This window comes from Ascidia mentula, chromosome 4 (assembly GCF_947561715.1).
Source record: "Ascidia mentula chromosome 4, kaAscMent1.1, whole genome shotgun sequence".
In the NCBI taxonomy this organism is placed as follows: Eukaryota; Metazoa; Chordata; class Ascidiacea; order Phlebobranchia; family Ascidiidae; genus Ascidia; species Ascidia mentula.
In genome coordinates, this window is record NC_138569.1 from 616,649 (window position 1) to 639,691 (window position 23,043).

A 23,043-nucleotide genomic window follows, 5' to 3' on the forward strand; every position below is an offset into this window, starting at 1 on the left:
CCACGTAACAACGTTAAGATTTGAACTCTTCACCTAATCAACCGAGCCAGGTCGCCCGCGATTAAACCTGCAACGTATAGCTTGTTACGTAAATTTAAACATGCATGTTGACTTGCAACACTAGTGACCGATTCACTCATGCTTTCAACTGTTTCATGGACTCTGTTTGCTGATCTGCAAAACATTGCAACTGCATAAAAAAATCAAGGTGAAAATAGTTTAACCTCCGAGTTGACTCGATGCCCTTTCTTACAACCCGTCAGAAAGGGACGGTGTCATCTATAGATAGACATTACAAGTTACTCGATGAACGTGCAACAGAAAATCGCACCAATCAGCATCTAGGAGCATGCCTTACAGAAACAAACAACAATCTTAGACACGACCAACACGCCATATCATCATGAGTGACCCTGCTGTCCACAATAAGGACAGAGCGAAAGCTGTTACGTGCTTGAAGGGGACAGTAACTAATTGTTGAAAATTAACGAACGTTCATGATGGTTTAGGGACGTTGTTTTAAGTGGAAGACAGAAAAATTGTGCGTTTTCAAACCGTTCGTCACATCTTTGGGTGCCAACTTCGGCATATTTGTTTAATTACTTACTTAAACTTTGACCATTTGTATTTCAACATGTTTATTCATAGTTTTTCAGCCTTTGGAAATTTCAAAGATTTGGGCGTTAAAGAGCGAAAACAATGTGCAAGCAGATACTCGTATGGTTGTGACGAACTTCGGGAAAACTTCGCAACGAAATGTTGCAATAATCGTGTGGGTAAAGCTCGAGTCAAGTTGTACTCAAAACTACACCACGATATGTTATACGGCGAGAGGAAAGGCGTTTATCACAAGCGGGCCTGGCGCGTTAACGTTCATTAATCGTCCGCCACTAATTAACGAGCGGGTATAGCTATCTCATAACCCCGCAGTCGCGTGCTGAGTGCTGTCTTCTTTGAATACGGCGCTTGCCGCAGTCGTCCCCTCACGACTGCTGTTCTGTCTGAACCACGGGAGAAAAAATGGCGTCGCTCGTTAAGTTGGCGAGAAATATCTGCTTTGTTTCACTTCTGGCGATGCATCCGAGGTTGAGGCTCAGACAGACTTTAGTGCAGGACGAACGGTGTGCTCTGAAAAACTTTTGATAATTGTTTCTTCAGGGGGCGTTTTTGTTCTGCTCCGTTGGAGTTCAGATAACCGCATTTGAAGGTTTTTTGGACTTCAGTTGAATTGAATATTTGAGTATAAGTGAGTTGGTTGTTGGCTGGGTGCCGAGTATGTTTATAAATTTTTGTCAAAGTAAACTTTGAACCAATTGTGCTCATGTAGGCTGTAAGCCTCAAGAACAGGTTTAGTCAAAATACGTAGGAATCGAATACTTGCTTTGTATATTTGGCACTTTTTAACATTGAATTACGATTGGAACGTTTATTTGCATGGCAAATTAGGTGTCATGTAGGCAAGGTTGAAAATAGTTGATTGTGCGTCAAACAGTTTTGTACTTATTAACGATTTATTTGTTGTTGTCTGTTTTAGTGCTTATGGTGCGCAATATTAAAACCTCCAGCACTAATTCTTCATCTGGTAAAAATTTTCTTAAAGTTTACAACTTTGACGCAATGCTGACGTCAAGCCGACGTCACACACCTTCGTATCATTCATCGATGTCTGCAGACGGCGAAAACTCATCCGTGGTGCTCATGCCATCCCGGGTAGAAACCGGAGAGCGACGCGGGAACTTGGCGTCTCAAAACACCGCGGAACTGACTCCGAGTCCCCGAAGTTCTGTTGACTGGCAAAGCAACGACGTTCTTGACTTGTCACCTGGCTCAGCGAAACAAGCCGACGACCATCGCGAATCTCCACAACCCGACAACGACAGCTTCGATAAACGTGACGATGATGACGTCACAAGCGAACACGATCGCGATTCTGACTTATACGACGGAAGTTCGGATTCGAATTCTTCCCCCGATTGTGACGTCACAGTCGCGCAAGCCAAGCGGGCGCGCGTCGAGAACATCGTGACCAACATACGCGATCGACCAAACAAACCACGTTCTGTCAGCGACGACGACGTCATGGCCGATCGCGTTGTGACGTCACCGATCGAAGGTGAAAGTCGGAAGAGGAAGATTGAGGAAAAGTTGAGGGAGTGGCAGGAGAAGATAGTCCAAGAAGGTGAGTTGGTTTGCTTATGAAACGGAATAAAATAAAGTCTTTAAACATACGATTATGCAGAGCTTTGTTATTCTTGTTAAAAATAATTAGTTATATCTTAACATTTTATTTGAATAAGACAAAAACTGAAGATGCCAATAGGCAATATTAATATTTCTTTGATAAAGATCTCATACTGGTGTGATCGTATTTTACTCCTTTTTAACACCTCGACTTTGTGCTGCTGTGGTCGAGTTTTATGATTTCGATGTTTTCCCTGCAGGGGTGTCCTCCCCCAGCGAGTTCATACAACAAGCTTTGAACCTGGTCGCGTCAGGATCTGACGTCACCTCCGGTCAGAACTATCTGGAATGTTCCCAACAGCGAAACAGGAGCCCAGACACCACGACCTGGTCGCCGACGGTGAAGCGATCGAGAATCGACGAAGCTTTAAACAATTCAGCGATGGAGAAAGCTTCCTACCGCGGCGCGATCAACGTTTCCATTCCCGGCGATGGCGGTTCTTGGGGGGCGGGCCACGACTCCAACGCTTATGACGTCATACTGGATACTCTGAAGCGTGAATTGTCCTTCGTGTTTGACAAAGTAACCGAACGGTTGGCACGACGCGTCTGCGAGGAACTTGTCCACACTGGGATCCCCAACCCCTCCCAGTCCACACTGAGGGGGAACGGAAGTGACGAAGTGTTTCTCATGGGAGGTGGGGGGATCAAGGACCGCCACGGCGGTCGGATGAGCGGTGTGTCTAATGTTGCGAAAGAAACAGAAAGAGAATCCAGTTTTGTTGTTGAAGGTGATTATGAAAAATGTTGTAACTGAACTGATTTACAACTTAGATGGTGTGGCTTTTTTAAAGATTACTAAGACTTTTGTTGTAAAAATATTTGTATTTTGAAATTAGGACTTTTTTTTAATGTGATGAATTAATTATTCATTTTTAAAATGTACTGCTGTGATTAGATGGTGTAGAGCACCTCAGGACTTCCAGTCAATCTCAACTCTGCTTCGGCGACGTCGAAGTTCGTCGCGACAATTCTACGGGAAACAGGGATCAGATTGGCCGCAGAGAGGTAGCTGGTTATACCGAACTTACAAGTAAAGATGATGTCCGAATGGGAAACTCGGTTCCGCATCTAGTGAAGATGGAGGGTGACCCTGAAAGAAAGACGTCTTCTTGTGATTCTTTTAGGTCAGTAATTGCATAAATTTTGTTGTTACTTATGTTGTTATATTGAAACGGAAATACGTTTATTTTCGTATCAGCGCAACAAGCTTACAAGTTTTTTTCTTTTTAGACCAAGAATCCCCGACGACGAACAGACGCAAGCCCTTTCCCTGGTGACACGCAAACTATCATCAGTACCGGAAAGGTCTTCCACGGGCTCCTCATCAGCAGGAAGAGCATTTGTTTCCTTGACTTCCCCAAACTGCAGGGAAGCAAGGAACGCGGATGAGGAATTCAGGTCCAGACGACAGACGGACTCTACGGGATCAACCAGGGAGAATAAACAAGACTTACAACCATCCACCAGAAGAGAGGATTCGACCAGCTCCTCCACCAACCGCAACATCCCCAATCTTGAAAAAGTATCATTTGCTCCTTCCTCCAGGAAGAGTGTCTTCTCATCGTTCTTTCCTGCCCGAGCTCCCACAATGCTCCCGCTACAGGACTCTTCATCCTTCCCTGCTCCTCCCGGATGGAATCTTTCTGCCGCATCCGGAGCATTCCGCCATCCTGCACGTCAACACAACGGGTATTCCCCAAGTGGTCATCACTATTCTTCAATGCATCTCGATGCTCAGCAAAAACTCATCTCCAACCTCTCGCCCTCGGATGCAGGACACGCTAAGAGTCCATCACTCCCATCTCCATTCTTCCAGGGAAAGTCCTCTCTCTACTCCCCCCTGCAATCTTCCTACCCGTTCCCATCCGGGCAGATTCCGTTTCCCCTCATTCCCGCGTTCCACCAGGGGGCGCTCGCAAGCGCACTAGCGTCACGTGACTACGGTAGATTGAGGGAGGGTTTGGATCACGCAAGCTTGCGCCACCTATCGACGAGAACGACAACGCGGGAAAGCGGGAAAACCAGAGGTGAGCGAAGTTTTGTGAATTAAAATTGCATCGAGTGAGCAATGTGTTTGCTTATAACGTGTTAATATATTGAACTTTCCGCAGTGTCAGGGTTGATGGGCCACCACATGGATTTGAAATGCGACTCCCCAGATTTCGGTGCCAACTCAACAGATGTAAGTCCATACTCCACGGCATCGATATCCTTTTCAAAACCATGTGTTATTTATACGTAATGATTTACAGTAGGTATTCACGTACCACAGTAATATCCCCCCAGCTGCTTTGTATTGAATACCAGTTCGAATAGTGTTTAGTTTGTTTGTTATAATTCTATGATACTTTGTCTAGTTACGTCACAGTTGACGTAATTGGTGGGTTTAATTATATTTTTCCACGTCCCGAGCAGCAATCCATATTTGATTGTTGCGTCATCGATTTGTCTCGCGTCTTCGAGAAACGGTTCGGGGGTTAATGAATTAGTTTGTGGTCAAAAAATCAATTGTGACGTAAGAACTAAAACGTCATCGCGACTTAGGTGAAAAGACAATTGATTTATTTCTCACAGATTCTTCATGAGTTAATAGTAGACATTTGGTAAAATGCGAAACCAACCCAACTGTAAAGTTTTCTGATATAATCCCAAAATAATTGTCCTGTAATCTTCTGAAAGCCTTGTGGTAAATGCATTTGATGATTGGGACATAATTTTTCACCACTAACAAGTCGTTTGGAGGCAACAAATTGACTAAAATAATTCAAATAACTCAGGAGCATGAACATGTTTCTGTGGACGACACAAATTAATTATCTCCACTCCCGCCAAGTTTTTGTTGTGATTTTCGGCGACGGATATGTTTAACAAATCGCTTCGGCTCTTAATCAATAGCAACTAATAACATAGGTGATAATTCGTTATACCAGATCACCTTTTCACGAAAACCGGAAAAGATTAGGTTTTCGGAGGAAGGCGTTAAAATTAATCGCTTTCTGTGACGTAACAACTATTAATTCTCGATGACTCGAAATGCCTGCATAGGTAATTACTGCGATTCGTCACAAACATTGTTTGTCTGTTGTACAGATTCTTGTTAATACTTCCCCCTTGTTTAGAGATTTTATTGTGACATCACAGTAGCGCGCTTCGTTAGTTGTCACTCGTTATGACAATTAATGCGTCAATTAGTGGAGATAATCGGACAAACAACAATTGTCGAATGCATTGTTCGACCTCGACAACAAAGCTAATAGTGACACCTATCTGTGACGTAATAATCTCTCAAAAGAAGTTAATTTTCTGTTTTTCCGGTGATCAAATCCCCAACGTGCCAAACGAACCAGTATGTCACTGGTGTAGGATTTCGTTTTAACGTTCGTCTGATTAGTTTTAATGTCCATCCCACCCACATGTTGCATAGTCGCCTGGGTCTCTCCATATGGGTGCGGTGTCTCGTTACGTTACGTGGCCTTCGATTGCTCTTTGTCTTGTTGTAGTTGAAGGTATTTGGCGGTATATGTGTCTGGCCGATTTTGCTGCAGCAGAAAGCTAGCCGATATATCAGTGCAATCCGCGGGGCAAAGCGAGAGCCCACATCGTCGTTCGTAATTTTGCGCGCACCCAATTCTTTCTACCATCATCGCTAGTGCGTCGCGATTGTTTCGGTGACAAAGGTTTCCGAACAATTGCGATTGAAATGCCGCGTGATTAAACCGCGATTATGAGACATAAGTTAAAAGTGAAAAGTTTACACCGTGCAGAAAGTTTCTATGAAAAGCTTGGGTTGTTACACCCGCATAACTTGATTCACTTCCTCTCTCGGAGCTTCTGTTTATAGAAGGTTTGATGCGTCTGCAGCCGCCGCTACCTAAAAGTGACTAACTTTAAAACGATGTAACGTTAAATACAGTTAAACAATACAGTTAAAAGAGTTGTGTCGATGCTGTTAAAACCTCAGCAGACGGCGACTATTTTCGTTTCCGAATGTAAAATGTGTAAATTGCGAATGTTTTAATACATTTTCCCGCAACAAATTATGTGAAAGTCACACCACAACCGTTTCTCAGAGTGCGGTCATCAAACAACCCCTTTCTAATTGATCTTTCTACCTAAACCGGGGTTTGGTGACAAATAAAAACGGGTGGACGAGATTTAAACAAACAAGAAAACAACGCGAGCAAATCGCGTTCCCTCAATTCTACGCAGAAATCCTTCGCCAAACCGGAAGTAGATCGCCCAGTGTTTTCTGTGAACGTCACAAGCCCCTCATTGTGATGCAATAATCAGCACGGCAGCTTCAGGCGTTCCTCTACGGTTAATTGGAAAGCGCGAGGGAGTCTTTCAATGTCAATCAGATTTCGCCCTGCACTCAATCCGCTGCTCGTATTATACTGAAAAGCAGATCGCCAATTTGTGGCGAAAGCATTTTATGATGTAGAATTAAGGAAATAAACTTCCACCCAAGCGATCACGCTGATAAATTCGGACAGTTGCCATGTTTTCCATGCAATGCGAATGAAGAAGAAACAATTTGCCCATATATAAAAATTATACAGAACTAACCAACGAGAAAAAAGTTTTCGTTAGAACGACTCCAGTAATACTCAGATTGAATGCCACAAACTTCGAATACATTTATCATGAGTTCTCATGTGTCTCATTACCCAACATTCAACTTCCGTTTTTTCTTAACTCACTACGTCACATCCAGGAGGGCCTCACCCCCCAACATTTGAAGAAAGCAAAGCTGATGTTCTTCTACACTCGCTACCCGAGCGCCAACACCCTGAAAACTTACTTCAGCGATGTCAAGGTTCGTAATATTTGTTCGCAATATTTTACAAAATTCTCGATTAGGAAATTGAGTAAATCGATGCAAATTAACAGAGTTGTGCGCGCAAGTTGATTTTGTTATTATGACTTTAGCCTGTTTAGTCATATCATGATGTCACTAACGCTATAATTAATGACGTAACAGTTCACGCGGGCCACCACCTCCCAGCTGATCAAGTGGTTCAGTAACTTTCGTGAGTTCTACTACATCCAAGTTGAAAAGTTCGCACGTCAGGCTCTCACCGATGGAATCGCTGAAGCGAATCAACTGCAGGTGTCACGTGACAGCGAAGTTTTCAGGGTTCTCAACCTCCATTACAACAAAAGCAACGATTTTAGGGTGAGTTTAAACTTGAAGTTAATAACACAAAGTCAAAGCTGCTTAATCGCAATTCACTTGGTTAGTTCACAGCACCGATGATGAACATTTGCTTATAATGGTCAGCATATTAGCTTTGGCTTTTCTGTTACGTTTATTTCATTTTATTTTCATTGCGCTTTAGAATTTTGTAAATTTTCTGTGATGCTTTTAATGTCAAACTTCTTTTAAATATTTTCTTCGTCCATGGTTTCTATCGTCTCTGATGCCTTGTCCACCATTTTGTCTTGGCATAGGTTCGCTATTTGTGAGATTCAGGCATGTTATATATCAGTCGCACAATCCATCACGCAGCTTGTTCACGGGGCTTGTAACACTGACATACACAAAAACATTCCATAGTAAAGTTCACGGGCAGCTGTCAGAGCAATCCGGTTGGCGAATGGTTTTTCCCGAGAAGTCGCGCAATTCGGAAAAGATCTTTGCAAATCCTTTGTTGTTGAAGATTACAACAAAAATCTAACAAAGGTTGTTTTTGTTGTCCCCCCCCCCCCCCCCCCCCCCCAATATGGGAGACCATCATGTTTCGCATTAGGGGAAGTTGTCCGTTGTAAACAACTTTTGTCGGTTGAGAACAATTAAGACGGGGTGGGTTGTCATCACCAACACGCTCTGTCGAAAAGCTGGAAGGAACTGTTTACTTTGTTCAAGCTAAAAAAACTCAGAATGATTTACAACCACAAAAAGTTTTTATGTGACCATCAGGTGGCGCTCGCAAATATCGACACTGTCAGATGAAATAGAAATCAAATTTTTCAATCTTTTACATTCTACACTTTAACATGGTGCACTTTAAAGCAATCTGACTATGTTATGTCGTAAACAATAGATCAACAATCATGTCATTCGAAAACTTCGCCCGATGACAATGCATTCTTGTTTGCAAACAAATGCCAACAGTTCGTGACTTGACGAACATCGGGTCGAGGCCCTTTGAGACGCATTAACTATGACGTAACAACCGTTAGCGCCAGATCGGTTTTGGTGTTCGGAAGTTGTTAGAACCAGGGTTTGTTACGTCACAACTACGTATCGCGTTCAGTAGTGCAAATGTTTTTGTCAACATGTTTTGCCCAATTCGTTGTTGTTAACTTACGTCTAGAAAGTTAATTTCACTCAATGCGGTCATGGTATGGGAAGATTATGTTTTAATAAGAATTCCAAATCTCAGATGCTGAACATATTAGGCAGACGTTTCAAACACACATGTGTTTATGATCAGTGATAAGTAATGTGCAAAGTGTTGGTTTCTATGTTTTCCAAATGCGTCTGAATCACTTGCACCTTTGTCGGGAGCCGTTTCCAATATTACCTGTGAAAAGTAAACAAGATATTATCATGCGACAGACAACAAGCTGTGAATATTTAAACGCGTCCTTATCCCGTCCATCCCGGATGTTCATCCCCTCGAGTGGAAACTTCATTCTCCTTTCGGAACTGTCTCCATACTAACTTGCCTCCCAACCTCAAGTGACAGCACCAGCTGTTTCGTGTGTGCTTGTGTCCCGCACTTCATCCACACAACACGACATCTCCAATGCTTAACTCTTCAAAACATATACGCGAACCGATCGATAGAATGAGTATCTTTTGATATTTCTACCCTGGGCAAAAGACATCTGTTACAGAATCAAGGGGTTGTTGGGCCACTTGCTTTGTGCCACTTTGTGTTGTAAGGGCCCGCGGGCCCCCTGAAAGAAACACCACAAGTTGTTCTCCCTCTCCGGGGTCACCCGCCCCCCGCCTTCCAAGCACTCTTCAAGCACCATAGAAATCATGCCCGCGCCGCGCTTGATTATGATTTCTATAAGTGCTTACATCTGCTGGTGGCGGCGACACTTGAAGGACCAGTTCCGCTTCTTGTATCGTTTCACGCGATCGATAAATTTGACGATTCGCTTCTGACAAGTTATTGTCTTTCGAGAATGCTTGGATTGTTTGGGAACAAAGCATCCTCTCCTCTCCTCTCTTGTTTTAAGTGCCCTCCTCCCCCACCCATTCTTGCCAAAGTTTTTTTTGTGAGCTGATCTTACGATTGACAACTTGGCCACACTTTCGTACGAACGATCTGAATATTTATTTGGATGTATGCAGTGAAGTTATAAATTTATTTTCGCTCTAATTGGCATCAGCAAGTTTCCTGGGCTGATAATATTGCAATGTGGTGCTTCCCATGTGTCGGATATAAATTGAAACAATAGTTCGCGGTTTCTCCGTTTCAAATCCACATGGGTTTTCTCCAAAAGGAATTTGTTTTCAAGCCAAGCGTTAATACCAGGCATGCAGTAGGTGGAGCCTAATACGAAAATCATGTATCGGTCGTTGGTCTTCTTCCGCTTCGAACAATAAAACATACTCACTAACTGGATTGAAACACCTTCAATCTCACACGACCTTGTCATACCCTCTTGATCGTTTCTCAATCGTGTTGAGTGATTTCCTCAACCTCATCCCGCCCTCCATACACCAGCATTCAATCATTGAACGCAAGGCGTCGTCTCGACCCTTTAGGATATCCCGTAATGATTACAAATCTGTCCCGTCGTTCGTCCTCGCTGTGGTTGGTCTGCGGGTCGACGCCGCATTTTCTTTTCATTATGCAACTTTATAAAAATCCCCATGTGCGGGTTGCTTTTAAGTCTTGTTGCGTCAAATTTTGGGCAAAACAATGCGGAATTTATTCCATGCGACAATTGTTATTTTTCATTGGAAAAGGTGAAGAATTTAAATATTGAAACATAAATGTTGTCGAAGTTGATTCGATTTACTTAACCTATGTTTCAAGTCAACAAAGACAATAATTTGTCGGTTCCTGGTTAAAGTCAGGTGGAGGGTAGCGGTTACAGCATCAAAACATGTGGCGTGGAAGGAGATGGCTTCATAGACTTCCCCTAGACAACTTAGAAGTTGTTGATTAATTTCCCTCAGGCCTTAAACCTCTTCCGAACCGCGTCGACATTCTAGTGCGAAAACACAAGACACCATCCTCTACCGAGCAAGGAACCATCCTCAGCTATCGGTTAAAACCAACGTCCGCTTTGATGTGAAAATAACTTTCTGCCTACGGTGTCCGCGTTGGCATGTCAACACATATTTCATGCTGTGTTGACGTGTAAGACATTTTGGGGTCGATATTATTTGGGTGTTTGTGGTCAGTAATCCTTTTGAGAATTTTCTTTTCCTACCAGGATTAAACACCATCACAAAACCACTGTAATTGGGTCGTTCTGATCACGGAATGTCACGTGTTTACCAACGTCCAATCAAAACGCCTCACAGTGTTTAGGCGCCAAGCCCGTCTTCATGACCCCAACGAAGCTCCAATATCTCAGGTTTCAGGAATTTTTCAAATAATATTCCTCCGCTGCGTGGAAGTGGTCGCGCGTCAGCTTGATTCGCCGGGAAGTAAATGTTGCAAGATGTTTGATGGATGAATGATTTCGTTTCTTGACACAGTGTGAGGGGAAAGGTTCTCTCTGCTTTGTGTTAAACGACACCGTGTTCCGCGCACTCCTTACAACGCTGCAATCCTGCCCAGGGCCGCGATTAATTAACACCATGACACGTTTATCAGTTACCATAATCATCTTTAATGGAATCCTTTGACCCAACTGAAGTCGCATTCGTGTTGGAAACAAATTTCTTCAGGTCGACTTAAAATTGCTGTAAAGATCCCGTAATCCAGACTAAGCATGGTTTCAAGTTTCACTTCTGACGAAACACATTGTTGCCTCCACTTCCCATTTCAATCTTAATTGATTTAAAATTTCCTTGTACGTGAAACATATTCATAACTAGCGTAATGTTGAACTACAAATTATTATGGGGGTTAGAAGTCGCATCGTAAAGGTTTTCCTAAGTTCAAAAGTTTTACAGCAAACAAAGCCCTGAAGGCCATGGATTTATTTAAAACAAACAGATATGTTTGAGATAATTTCGACCAAGAGGGTTTTCTTCCAACCAAGGTGGCCGGAATTTTTCGGATATTAATTTCCGTGCAATTTATTTTCCTTGATATCCCCGTCCGAAGGTTTTCCATCTCATAAAATCACTTTAACTCTGTTGCCTTGGAAACGGTCACGCGATCCCCCTTGTCACGTCACAATAGGACAGCGCGCGACACTTTGGCCTCCCAAAAGACCCAAGTTTTCGAACGACTGCATTTCGCGGAGGGTGGTTTTGGAGAACGCGATACTGCATTATGACGAAACAATCGATTCTTTGATTCCGACCCTTTCATTACGGCATTGTTGATTTGGAAACAAGAATACTTCGGTTGTCTTTGCGTCGATGCGAAAATGGTCGAGCGTCAAATGTGGAATTTATTAATTTATCTCAAAAAATGTCAAGTAAAAATAATCCACACTAAAGCTTGACCTTCAAAGCTTGACCTTCCCTATTCTTTTTCAAGGTTTTTCTCACTTCCAACATTTTCATACGTCACTCATAATTCCAACAGATTTCACCAAATTGTGTTTTAACCAACTATTGTAAGTTGGGGGATTTCCCACATTGGTGTGTTGGTCCTTGTGCGCCATCTGCCGGGCATTTTAATCAACAAGTCAAAATAGTAGAATCACTACAGGTGGCATGCAGAGAGCGCGACGGATAATAAATTTCGCATCAAAAGAAGCGTTTTTTTTTTACGAACCATATTTGTGATGCGACTTTATTTTTCAGGTGCCCGACAAGTTCATTGACGTCACCTTCACGAGCCTGCAAGAGTTCTTTGTGGCAATCCAGGGCGGCAAGGACCACGACCCCGCATGGAAGAAGGTCATTTACAAGGTCATATGCAAACTTGATCAAGATATCCCGGAACTTTTTAAGTCGCCCAATGTTCTTGAGCACCTCAGCGAAATTTAAACTCTAGTGCTTTGGATAATCCTTTCCAAACCCACTCTGATGTGTCGGATGGAAACCAGCTAAGACGAGAGTGTGCATCGAACAGATGATGTTCTTAAAATAATTTTACAATGTTTGCGAAATCGTTTGTGTGTTTTGTGTTGGTGTTTCGGTGATATTTTAGATACCGCGCTCGTCTTAATGTCATGATATTTCCTTCCTCAACTTCTTCAAGGTTATTTTGGATCGTTGACTGTGAATTCACTTCAGAGAGAAACTGTCAATTTATATCTTCACGTACAATCAGACATGTGCCACGGTGTTGTTATGCCACATGTCAACCTAAATACATGTTTCCTTTCTGCCGATAAGATTTTTCATTTGGTATGACGTAATTGTGACGTATGATGGCACCAAGCGGAAGTATGAGATGAAACTTCATGTTTGTGACGTAGACAATCATTATTTGCCTATTGGTTTCTTTGCTTGTTATTTGCGCGAGTAGTTTTATCGCAAACATCGTAATCTCTATTGTACATTTATTATGACGCAACAAAGAGGTTTGTTTATTGAACATTTTGTTTGTTTGATCATAAAAAACATCAGGAAAAAGAAAACTTTCAACAACTTTCAAATGCATTTCAAATAGAGCAGGCTATTAGGTTACAAGCAGGATAGAATAATGAAAAATTTTTAACACAAGTCTGGTAATTTTACAGTTCGTTTAGCAAAAGAATGTCTTTAAAATATGACACAATAAGTTTCAAGAATGGAAATTATAACTTCGAAGCGTTTCTTCAAATGAACGAAATATTTGTGAATTAAGTGGCGCTCGAATGGCATTACATATTACACTGGGGATACAAGGCGGTCGCTAACATCATATACAAGCCACCGTAAGGACACGCTACCGGGAAGGTGAATATGCGGAAGCCTAAAGTGACATTTGAATTTAATTTTTTCTTTGAACAGAAAGTTTTTCACAGCATTCAAGAGTCGTTAATATAATAAAATCATTATTAAAATGGTTCTTGGTAGACTATATTTGAATTATTTCAATGGAAACTTGGTTATCTTGTCGGTTTAAAAGGGCAAAAATACTTGTATTTCTAGAAATGTCGTTGGTAACAGTGTTAATATGCTGAAATTTTTATGCCTGTAAATATATATTATTTGAAGCAGTTCTTGATATATTGGCATTATCATTTTAAAGTGATTTGGTGTGTTTTAAGCATAGAAAGTTACCGTTGTATTATAAAAATAATCGCGAATAAGTTGTTTGTTTTTGGCCGAGGTGCAGCCTTTTGTGCGAAAAAATAAAAGTTTTGTGTGTCAAGACTAACTAATTTTGTTTTCAGGAACCAGCGTGAAAATAAAGGCGTCCGTTGACCCGGTCAAGTTTTGTCAACTGAAAGTGACGTCATAAAGTAACCTTCGGTTGCTAACAGCTGTATGTAATTAAATTCACGAAAACTTTTTGTTTATTTAGGTTTATATGTTCTTATTGTAGGTAGTGATGTTATAATGTGCGGTGACTAAAATGCAAAACAAAACTGTTATCGTAACTTCGTAGTTTAAACGTAAATCATCAAGCAAAAGTTCTTGACATTTTCTATTTAAACTTAAGGTTATGTTGAATTTACTTTTGGTGCTAAAATAACGCATTAATTTCATGAAAACTGTTTGGGTGCCTATATGTTTTACGTTGCAATAACCCACTGTGGATGTTGAAGTGAACATTCTTTATGTTGAAATGTCAAGTTTTGTCAAACAAGTTTCACGTTAGTTGCATTTAAGCAAATGTAATGCGAAGAACAAGATATGAAAGGTAATTATGTTTTGAACTGTTTGTTTAAGCACTTATTTTGCAACTATTTTTTAGCTCCATGGAGCGAATGGAATTCATGAAATACGCAAACCAAACAAGTCCGTCATTTTCGCGCGTTTATGGTGCCACAGAAAATTACATCTCCAGAAGGTTAGAATATTTCTTAGAAACAAAGTTTGTGTAACTCTAGTAATTATTTTGTTCTAGTAATTATTTTGTTGCAGTGTTAGGGATGTTCTCCCGTCAAAACCAGCGGTTAACAACTACAGGTAAAATATATATGCAGTTAATGAAGATAATTTCTGTAAAGATGTTTGTGTTTATGTTTTATAAATAGTGGATGGAAGGTTTTGTTTATTGTAATATATGTGATTGTTTACGGTTGTAGTTCATGTGCAGAATTTCAGTATGTGCAAAATTGTTGTTAAATTTGTAATTGATTGTTTTTCCAATCGAATCAGATCATCACATCTAACACACAACGGGACTTCATTTCATTCAACTTATGTATGTGATCTAAGGTTTTGCAGTTGTTTAGTTCAGTCAATTCAATGTATGCTAATGAAAGTTTAGACTAGACTGTAAACAAATTTTAATTAGTGATAGTATTTTTCTATAAAGTTTGTTCTATACGTTAGTCTGTTTGTTCACGGTAATAAAACCCAACTGTATTTTGCACATTAATGTGAAGTGATTTTGTGTTTGTAGAATCCTGATGCATATACGTCTAACCACTCACAAAGTTATGGTAGAAGTACTGACAGTTTAGTTCGGCCATCAATGAGAGCACGGAAATCATCTTTTAGTGAAATGTCCTCAAGTTATAGTTCATCGCGATCAACTTCTTTGTCGCCAACAACTGGACAATATGAAGTTAAAACGACAGCAAAATCGCAAACACCTGTTCGGCGAAGATCAATCAGCTCTTCGGAAATTGCATCTCAAACAAGTAGGCAGACTGTTTGTTTCCTGTTTACACATTGTTGGTTCACGCAGGTCGTAAATATTTAAACCACTTTTATTTAACTGTGATTGTTGTTGGTTTGCAATTGCTTAGTTTACGGACAATAAAACACTGCATGCTACCATTAAATATTTTGTCTCATTGTCTTGGGTATTTTCTTTCAAGTTAAATCATTATTGTTAGATAAGAAAAATAACTTTTAATTCAAATTTATTTCTAATTGGGTTTATTTTTCAATTGGTTTACTCCATATAAACAAGTTAATGGGTTTTGTTGAACATGAATGAGTTGCTTTGCTAAATTTCAAAGGTTTAGTTTCTAAGATATAATTAAATTTTATGCACAAAATTTGATGTTTGTTATTTGTTATTTAACACAGAATCCACCACAAGATCGCCAACTTTGAGTGGCTCAGCTTTAAAAAAGTCAGCAATAACAAGTAAGCAAAACTTGGATGTTTGCATTCTGTTTTTCTTAATTGTGTTACATACGAAACTCACTCTTACATAAATTTCAAGCTTTGTCTGGCAACATGAAAATTAGTAAAAGTTTAAATTATAAAGAGCTGAAAATAGTTGAAAAGACTATAGAACCTAATAAGGGTTGATAGATCAAGGCCATCTCTGCATAAAAAGCGGTTTGTCTGGTCATGTCAGTGGTCAAGTAACTCTTTGACCTAAGGTTGCAATTGTGTAAACAATGTTGTCATTGTCTTTTCATTGTTACAATTGCTCCCCACAGTGCTTTGTCCATTTGTAAACAGAATGTGGTTGTTGAAAATTCTTAAATTGTAATGATGTTTATGAAAACACAAGAAGCAACCAACCGAAAAACATGTATTTTGCTTTCATGCAACTGTTGCATAGTGCGAAACTGGTTTAAATGTGTTTAAATTAATGAATAATAATAATAAGTGGGGATTGTGGCTAGCCACTTGTTTAAATGATCAATATTTTAACCAAGGGTTATATTGATTTTAAGGTTTTAAACTATTTTGCATTCGAGCTGCAGCTTTCTTGCGTGTAAACATTCAAACAATATAATATTAATGCGTGACAAAAATAACTTGCTCAGTAATCAACAATTAAAAATTATAATATCACATTTTTCGCTTGAACTTGCAGCATAATAATATTTACTAGATTATTAACTATAACATATAACAGTTATTGTTGTGATGTATACTTAAAAAGTGCCTTTGTTATAAATCTATGCAATGCTACATAAAGCTGTAATGAATTGTTTCCTTAATATTTCAGTTGACAAAAAGCCTTATGATACGGATTACACGCCCTCATTTGTAAGCACAACCTACCCCAAAAGACCAAACGAACATGACCTTGAATCAAGCCATAATGTAAGTTACCAGTGATGATTATTGTTTGTAACTAACTTCCTGCAGCCTCCATATGACACATTGTTAACCCACAGAACAATAGGCATTGTCACATCACAATAACACCAACAGTAATCAATTTACCAGTGGCATGCCTTGATGTCAATGCAGAAAAAGTGCCAGTTTTCTAAAGATTTCAAGGTCAATTGTTTAGTTATGAAACAATGAGCAGTAGAAATGGAAGAAAATTAGGTCATTGCTCCAGTTCGAGTCTTAGTAGACAGAGGTCAGGCAGTCAGGCAAACACATCAGTAAGAAATCAGGTCAGACAAAATGTTTGGTGAAGTTTGGTTTCAGAATTTTGTTGTTATGGTTTACAATTCTTTGTAAAGTAAACCTGTGATTGTGACATCACAAAGACATAATTTGATTAATGTCAGACGTGGTTTCAGATAGTGTTCACACTTAAGTTTGGTGAATCATAATAGCGTAGGACAATTTCCAGTTTAAGGCTTAGCCATTAAGAAATTGTGCCATGTAGGTCAGAAAACATGAGGAAATTCCTGCCCTCAAAAACCTATTTATAATGTTTCAGTCGTCATCCAACCAACCTTCATGTTGGTTAACACAGGAAACATTTTACATGATATAACGCATGTGTTAGTACAGTAGTGTTGGATCGAGTATGTTTAGTTATACTTTTGAACAATATGATAAAGGATGGTTTAACGTGTAACTTTCAGCTACATGTTAATTTGCTTGGTATAAACTTGCCACAAACGGAGCTGGTAAGTTAACAGAATGATGCAAGTATTTAAGCTTTTAAATTTCATCACAGCCTGTTAGAAAATAGCTTTTAATCGTTAAATGTTTATTGGAAAACAACAAGTTATTGAATGTTTAAAAGTGCATAGATAAGGTTTTTGTTTGCCCAAATATTATAGCAAGGTGAAACACTGTTCAGAAACATAGCTATTCAATAATAACAAGTTGTTAGTAACAACACAATATTCAGGTTTTCTTTACTGCAATAGTTAATTTATTAAAATTGAATTTTTACAAGATGTCTATTTTGCAAATGTATTTGTATGAATTCTAACAATCATTTCAGGGTTATTCGCAAACTGACATTGGCAAGGGAACTACTGGGCTTCGAAATATTGGGAATACTGTAAGTGTAACTTATCTAAACATCATGATTTTGTAAATAAAACAATATATGTAATTAACATGTATAATTCTACATTGTTTTGATTGATAATTGTGAAGCAGAGTTTTTGTCAACTTAACTGAAATAAAATTTTGTTACCGACAAAAATTAAACTTTTTATTATTAGTATATTCTAAAATTATGTGGAAACATTTTTTAAACAAATAGATTAACGACCAACATCCAAAACTTAAAATGCTTGGGTAGGTAATGCAGTAATTAATCTTTCCAGTGCTTCATGAACTCAATTCTTCAGTGTTTATCGAATACCGTTCCTCTACGTGATTATTGTCTAAATTCTAAATATTTGAATGATTTAAACAAGGAAAAATCACCAATGAAGGGAAAGTTAATGTCAGGTAAGCTCTCACTACAAATTCTCATAATTTTTGAGTTTTGCTGAATGATTGGAACATTTCAAATTGTAGTCAATTGGCTTATTCTATAAAAGAATCAATTTTACCAACATACACATTCTCACTTATTTAAATACATTCTGGCAAAATTAGGAAACCAATATTACAAATATCTGATAAAGTTATTGAAATCTCTGCACAAAAGTCAAGTTTTTTTATTTGTTTCAGTTTTTGCTCAAGTGATGAAGGATTTGTGGCAAAACAAAACTTCCCCGATAAATCTGACAGAATTCAAATCACAAATTCAAAAATTTTCTCCCCGTTTCATGGGATATGAGTAAGTGTTTTATATATTTGTGTTAATATATATTTATTTTCAAATGTTTTATTAACAAAATAGTAATTTTCCCCTTCATAAAACAGTGCCAATGTTGGAACTGTCAGATTAATCCTTTTTATTTTGTGTTTCTGACGATAGATATTTCCAAAATAAATTATTATTTAGAAACCCAATTATATTCATAAAATAAATTGAAATCTCTAGACTATATTTCCAAATATTTTCTGATATAACTTGTTGAAAAAATTACATACTAAGTCTTTGTTGCCTGACTGTTTGGTGATTCTGATATCCATTCCAATCAGTCTATCTATTGCTGAGGAATCCCTACGACCTTCATGGACCTTACACAATGATAAATGACCTTTTTTTCATATTTGTCCAAATTCATTGATAACTTTAAATATGTTGTCGTCAGTTTTTCAGTTGTATAAATTGTTTCTTGACAGACAACAAGATTGTCAGGAGTTCCTTAGATTCCTGCTTGAAGGTTTGCATGAAGATATTAATCAAATAAAACTTCGATCGAAGGATCCAATCCCAAACATGATGAAACTGAGGTACTTTAGCTTTCACGCAGTCCTTAGCCTTTTGTGCCAAACTTTTTCTTATTCCACTATTTGAATATTACCTGCTTGATTATAACACTGGATTGGAGCAGATTTTTTGACCCAAGGGCGACGATTTATCAAACATTTGAGTAATTTATTGACAATAACATTTAAAAGCTGCAACTCGAAGTCAAAAACCATGGTTGCCTGACTCTTGTTACCTCAAGTTTAGAGAAGATATATGACCAATTATTTTCAGGAAAGCTGTCATGTTTCACATTGGCCAGACCACCCCAACCAAGTAATCATACGCAAAAAATAACTTTTCCCTAAATTTTCATGCAAATATCTTAACTTTGCTGAAGCTATTTTCCAAGCATGCATACGCACAACTTTAAAAATTAAATTCTCTGCTAAATAAACTCTTCCTTTCTTACTTTGATCATGCGATAGCTTGAAAATTCTGCTTTAATAGTTTTCTTATTGTGTTAGGCACTTTTAGATAAAAATACGTGAATATTTTATCTGTGCAGTCTATTCTTTCTTGACTTTTGAAAAGTACAAGAGAATGTCCTAATCTTCTAATGTGGTGAAGCTGATATTTTGTGTTTTCAAAATACAGCTGTTTCCCATATTTGGGCGTAAATAAATCATGCTTAGCTTCCCTTTTATATTTGGAAGCACAAACCTGGTTAGTTCAGCTGTTGCTATAGCGTATGCAGTAAAACATTTAAAAAATAGTTTCTTTTAAATGTTCAAATATTCTTGCGCAGCGCCAGAGATAAAGCTCGTCGAACGTGGGATTGGTACGCAACCAAGGATAAGAGTTTTGTGTACGATTTATTTGTCGGTCAACTCGAATCCTCATTAAAATGTCTCGAATGTCATCATGTATCATTGACCTATGACCCCTTCTGGGACCTTTCCCTTCCACTTTCAAAGGTGATTAAATTTGTTTCGTTTAACTTTGCAATTTCTAATGTGTGCAAACAAGTAACTGTATTAGAAAAAAAGGTAATGAAAATTTAAGAGGAGTTAGAATTGTATGAATCTCCCTAATGAACCAAATCATTGTGGTGTTTTGACCAACTATGATATTACCTTCAGTTTATTCAGCAAACCTAATTTTTTTGCTTGCGATCCACTAGCTTACATTGAATAGTAAAAATGGTTAAGCTGACACACAAACTTGGACTTCCCTGTTATAAAACACCTTCACCCTTAATATTCTCATGTCATTTAATACAAGATCATGTTGTTTCTATGTTCAAGTCATCCTATTCAAGTGAATCAACTCTTCTCAGCGATTGTTTGAAAACTTTCACCAAAGAAGAAACTCTGGATCGAGATGAAAAACCTGTAAGTAGTTTTCGTGATATTTTGAAACCCGAAAGTTTTATTTAGGGTATTATGTACCCGCATAAACTTGATATTCTACGTAATAAGGGCAAATGCTTTTCTTGCCTATTAAAACGGTCATTTTAAAGTTAACTGAAACGTGGTTGTTGTAAACTTGTGTTGTGGTCGAGGTCGCAGGATTTCCTATTTAGCCACAAACTTGACGCTGCCTATGGAACCTACATAAGCGAAATCGATTTTTCAAAATAAAATCTGCTGACGTCAATCAGAGGCTTGTGGCTTCACTATAAACACCAACTAAAGTAATTTGCTCTCGCAGACAAATAAACAATGCCTAACCGAGGGCCAGATCCCTCTACAGCTATTAAGCAAATCCTAGTTAAAAACTTTCGTGTTTTCAGACTTGCGAAGAATGTAAGGCGAGAAGGAAAATGATCAAAAAACTTCTCATTCACAAATTTCCCAGGATTCTGGTCATTCGTATCCTTTCAACCAAGTTTAAAGTTGATGTTTTGTTTGAATTATGTCTCCGGTAATGTCGGGACAACTTAAACGTCGTGTAATGTTTCCACAGTAGTTGCCATCGCATTATGGGATGCGCACGACCATTGTTACAACAAAGGACTCGTAGAAAACTTCTTTATTAAACCGACAGGTCCACTGTATCGACACACTTCGTCTCATCAGTGCATTATTGACGCAGTTGCCTCTGCATGTCTCTTAGAGTGCTTAGAACTGAATAATTGCCCGTTTAATTTAGAGATTTTATCATTGTCGATATTAAAATAGAGAGGTTTGTTGGCTTGGACATAAACTTCTCACGCCGAAACATGACCATGTTTTTGTTTCCTTAACATTTCAACTTTGCCGAAGACTTAAAAAGATTCAATGAAGGGAGCCGATATCGCCAGAAACTCACGAATTCTGTCAAATTTCCACTGAAGGAATTGAACCTTGAGAACTATGCGAGCGATCAATGTGAAAGTAAGTCGGTTTGAATGAATTTGTTGGGAGAATATCATTTGCATTCTCCACTTCAAATAACTACAGTATAGTGTCGATAACTTGCGGCCCGTGACGTCTTTACAAAATTAAAATATATGACTCTTTGTTGTGTTATAGTACAAAATAAAAGATAATCTGAATAAAATACCTCCAATCCGCAAGGTTTGACAACTTGACAAAGGAGTTTTGTTAGTGTAAAAATAGTACGACCTGATACATTGTAAGGTTTGGATGTGAACCGCGGCTACAGAAAGGTTACCGACCTCCCTGGTATGGACATGAGGGTTTGATAATATCGGGAAAAAATACAGCTGCACAATAGAAATCCTACTCCGTGACTTGAATTATAAATTCGACAAAGCAACTTAACTGCTCAACTTTAATTATTCTGATAATATTTTTGCAGACCGCAGTTCGGCTGTATACGATCTTTATGCTGTTTCAAATCACTGCGGTTCGTGTTACGGTGGCCACTATACGGCGCACTGCATCAACCCAGAGATGAAACAATGGCACGAGTTTAACGACTCCCGGTAAGCATTCTGATGCTGGGTTTATTACACGGAGTAAGCTGGGGTGATGTGGAAGGTTTTTATAACCCGTAATAAAGATTGTTTGTCAATTCACTGCTGGATTGCTGATAATTTTATGACAAAATCACTCGTGAATTACGAACAAATTTTAAAGCTTATTCTAGCGTAAATGAAATTTATGGGGTCACATTTTTTCATAAATTGTTGCCTAAATGTTCCATTGCATTTTACGTTGTTAAAATACAAAGTTTGATGACGCAACACTTACGTCACAGGGTGACATCAGTTTCGTCGTCATCAATTTGCACGAAGGAAGCCTACGTGCTTTTTTACACTCAACGCCGCATGACGTCATCGAACTTATAGCACACACGTAACCATGTATTGCGGGGTTGCCTTGCCAACTCGCACGTGACTCGGCGCAGCTCTGCAGGAAATTTTGGATGTAGAAAATAAATGAACTCGTTTTCTCCGACGAAAATGTTTTATTACGTCATACACAGTAATGTGTGAGCTACTACTGTGACGTCACACGGGGACTTACTATGCACGTAATAATTCTACCCGAACTGTTTTTAGTCGCTCAATGGCACGGAGTGGTTACAGGCGTACTTTTCTTTTCAAGTTTTTAGAGATCTATTTTGAAGTATTTTTCTACTGTATTTATGTCCACCTGTTTGTGGGGAGTGCTCCCTGTGTGTTTTTAAGGGGGGTCCACCTGCATGAACACACAAAACCCTTCCGCATATCGGGGTTTCCCCAATTTTAACCCTTCGTATTATCACGTGATGCACTTGATTGATAATCGGGGGAAATTCCCGTTTTTGTCGCAACCTAGTTACATGATCTCGTCCCTTCTGCGATTGTTGGTCTTTGTTATGTAACAAACAGTATTTTTTGGTTATTTGTATTTTGTTGTGATGGAACTTACGATTTTTGATTGAAGATTTTGACTCGAACAGAACCATGTAGAAGCAGAATTGCGAAAACAGTGGTGCTGATTTATTTTTGGTAAACACTTATTCTTGCAAACTAAGATCACAAATAAATGCTCCGCACAATGCTTCCTTTCAAGCGTCACGGTACGTTGATTGTGACTCCACAACTAAACCGAATCCGCGCCGACCGATTTCAGTGTTTCCAAAACTTTTTTCAAGTGGTGTTTTAGTTTATTGTATATGTGATACATTGTCTGCATTGGAATGTTTTATTTTAGAATAAAATCCCAATCCACGTTGGATTCATCCCGTATTCAAG

General features: G+C 38.9%; 2 protein-coding genes across 3 annotated transcripts; both read left to right on the forward strand.

Annotated features, from left to right (window-relative positions):
* Positions 1 to 1,573: 1,573 nt before the first annotated feature.
* On the forward strand, positions 1,574 to 12,800 carry LOC145898711 (uncharacterized). Its single transcript, XM_082987291.1, has 8 exons — positions 1,574 to 2,179; positions 2,442 to 2,972; positions 3,140 to 3,368; positions 3,475 to 4,271; positions 4,356 to 4,450; positions 6,953 to 7,060; positions 7,226 to 7,420; positions 12,140 to 12,800. The coding sequence occupies exons 1-8, from the start codon at positions 1,618 to 1,620 to the stop codon at positions 12,323 to 12,325; spliced, it is 2,703 nt and encodes a 900-aa protein (XP_082843417.1). The 5' UTR covers positions 1,574 to 1,617; the 3' UTR covers positions 12,326 to 12,800.
* Positions 12,801 to 13,933: 1,133 nt separating this feature from the next.
* LOC145897751 (ubiquitin carboxyl-terminal hydrolase 2-like) lies at positions 13,934 to 23,037 on the forward strand. 2 transcript variants are annotated; one of them, XM_082986165.1, is made up of 18 exons: positions 13,934 to 14,132; positions 14,187 to 14,282; positions 14,357 to 14,401; positions 14,594 to 14,639; positions 14,841 to 15,081; positions 15,476 to 15,535; positions 16,356 to 16,453; positions 17,544 to 17,603; positions 17,875 to 18,001; positions 18,227 to 18,335; positions 18,788 to 18,898; positions 19,149 to 19,190; positions 19,663 to 19,831; positions 20,162 to 20,248; positions 20,650 to 20,728; positions 21,122 to 21,232; positions 21,660 to 21,786; positions 22,062 to 23,037. In XM_082986165.1, the coding sequence occupies exons 1-18, from the start codon at positions 14,110 to 14,112 to the stop codon at positions 22,150 to 22,152; spliced, it is 1,722 nt and encodes a 573-aa protein (XP_082842291.1). In that variant the 5' UTR covers positions 13,934 to 14,109; the 3' UTR covers positions 22,153 to 23,037. The 2 variants fall into 2 exon arrangements, with proteins under 2 accessions (XP_082842291.1, XP_082842293.1); XM_082986167.1 differs by lacking the exon at positions 19,149 to 19,190.
* The last annotated feature ends 6 nt before the right edge of the window (positions 23,038 to 23,043 follow it).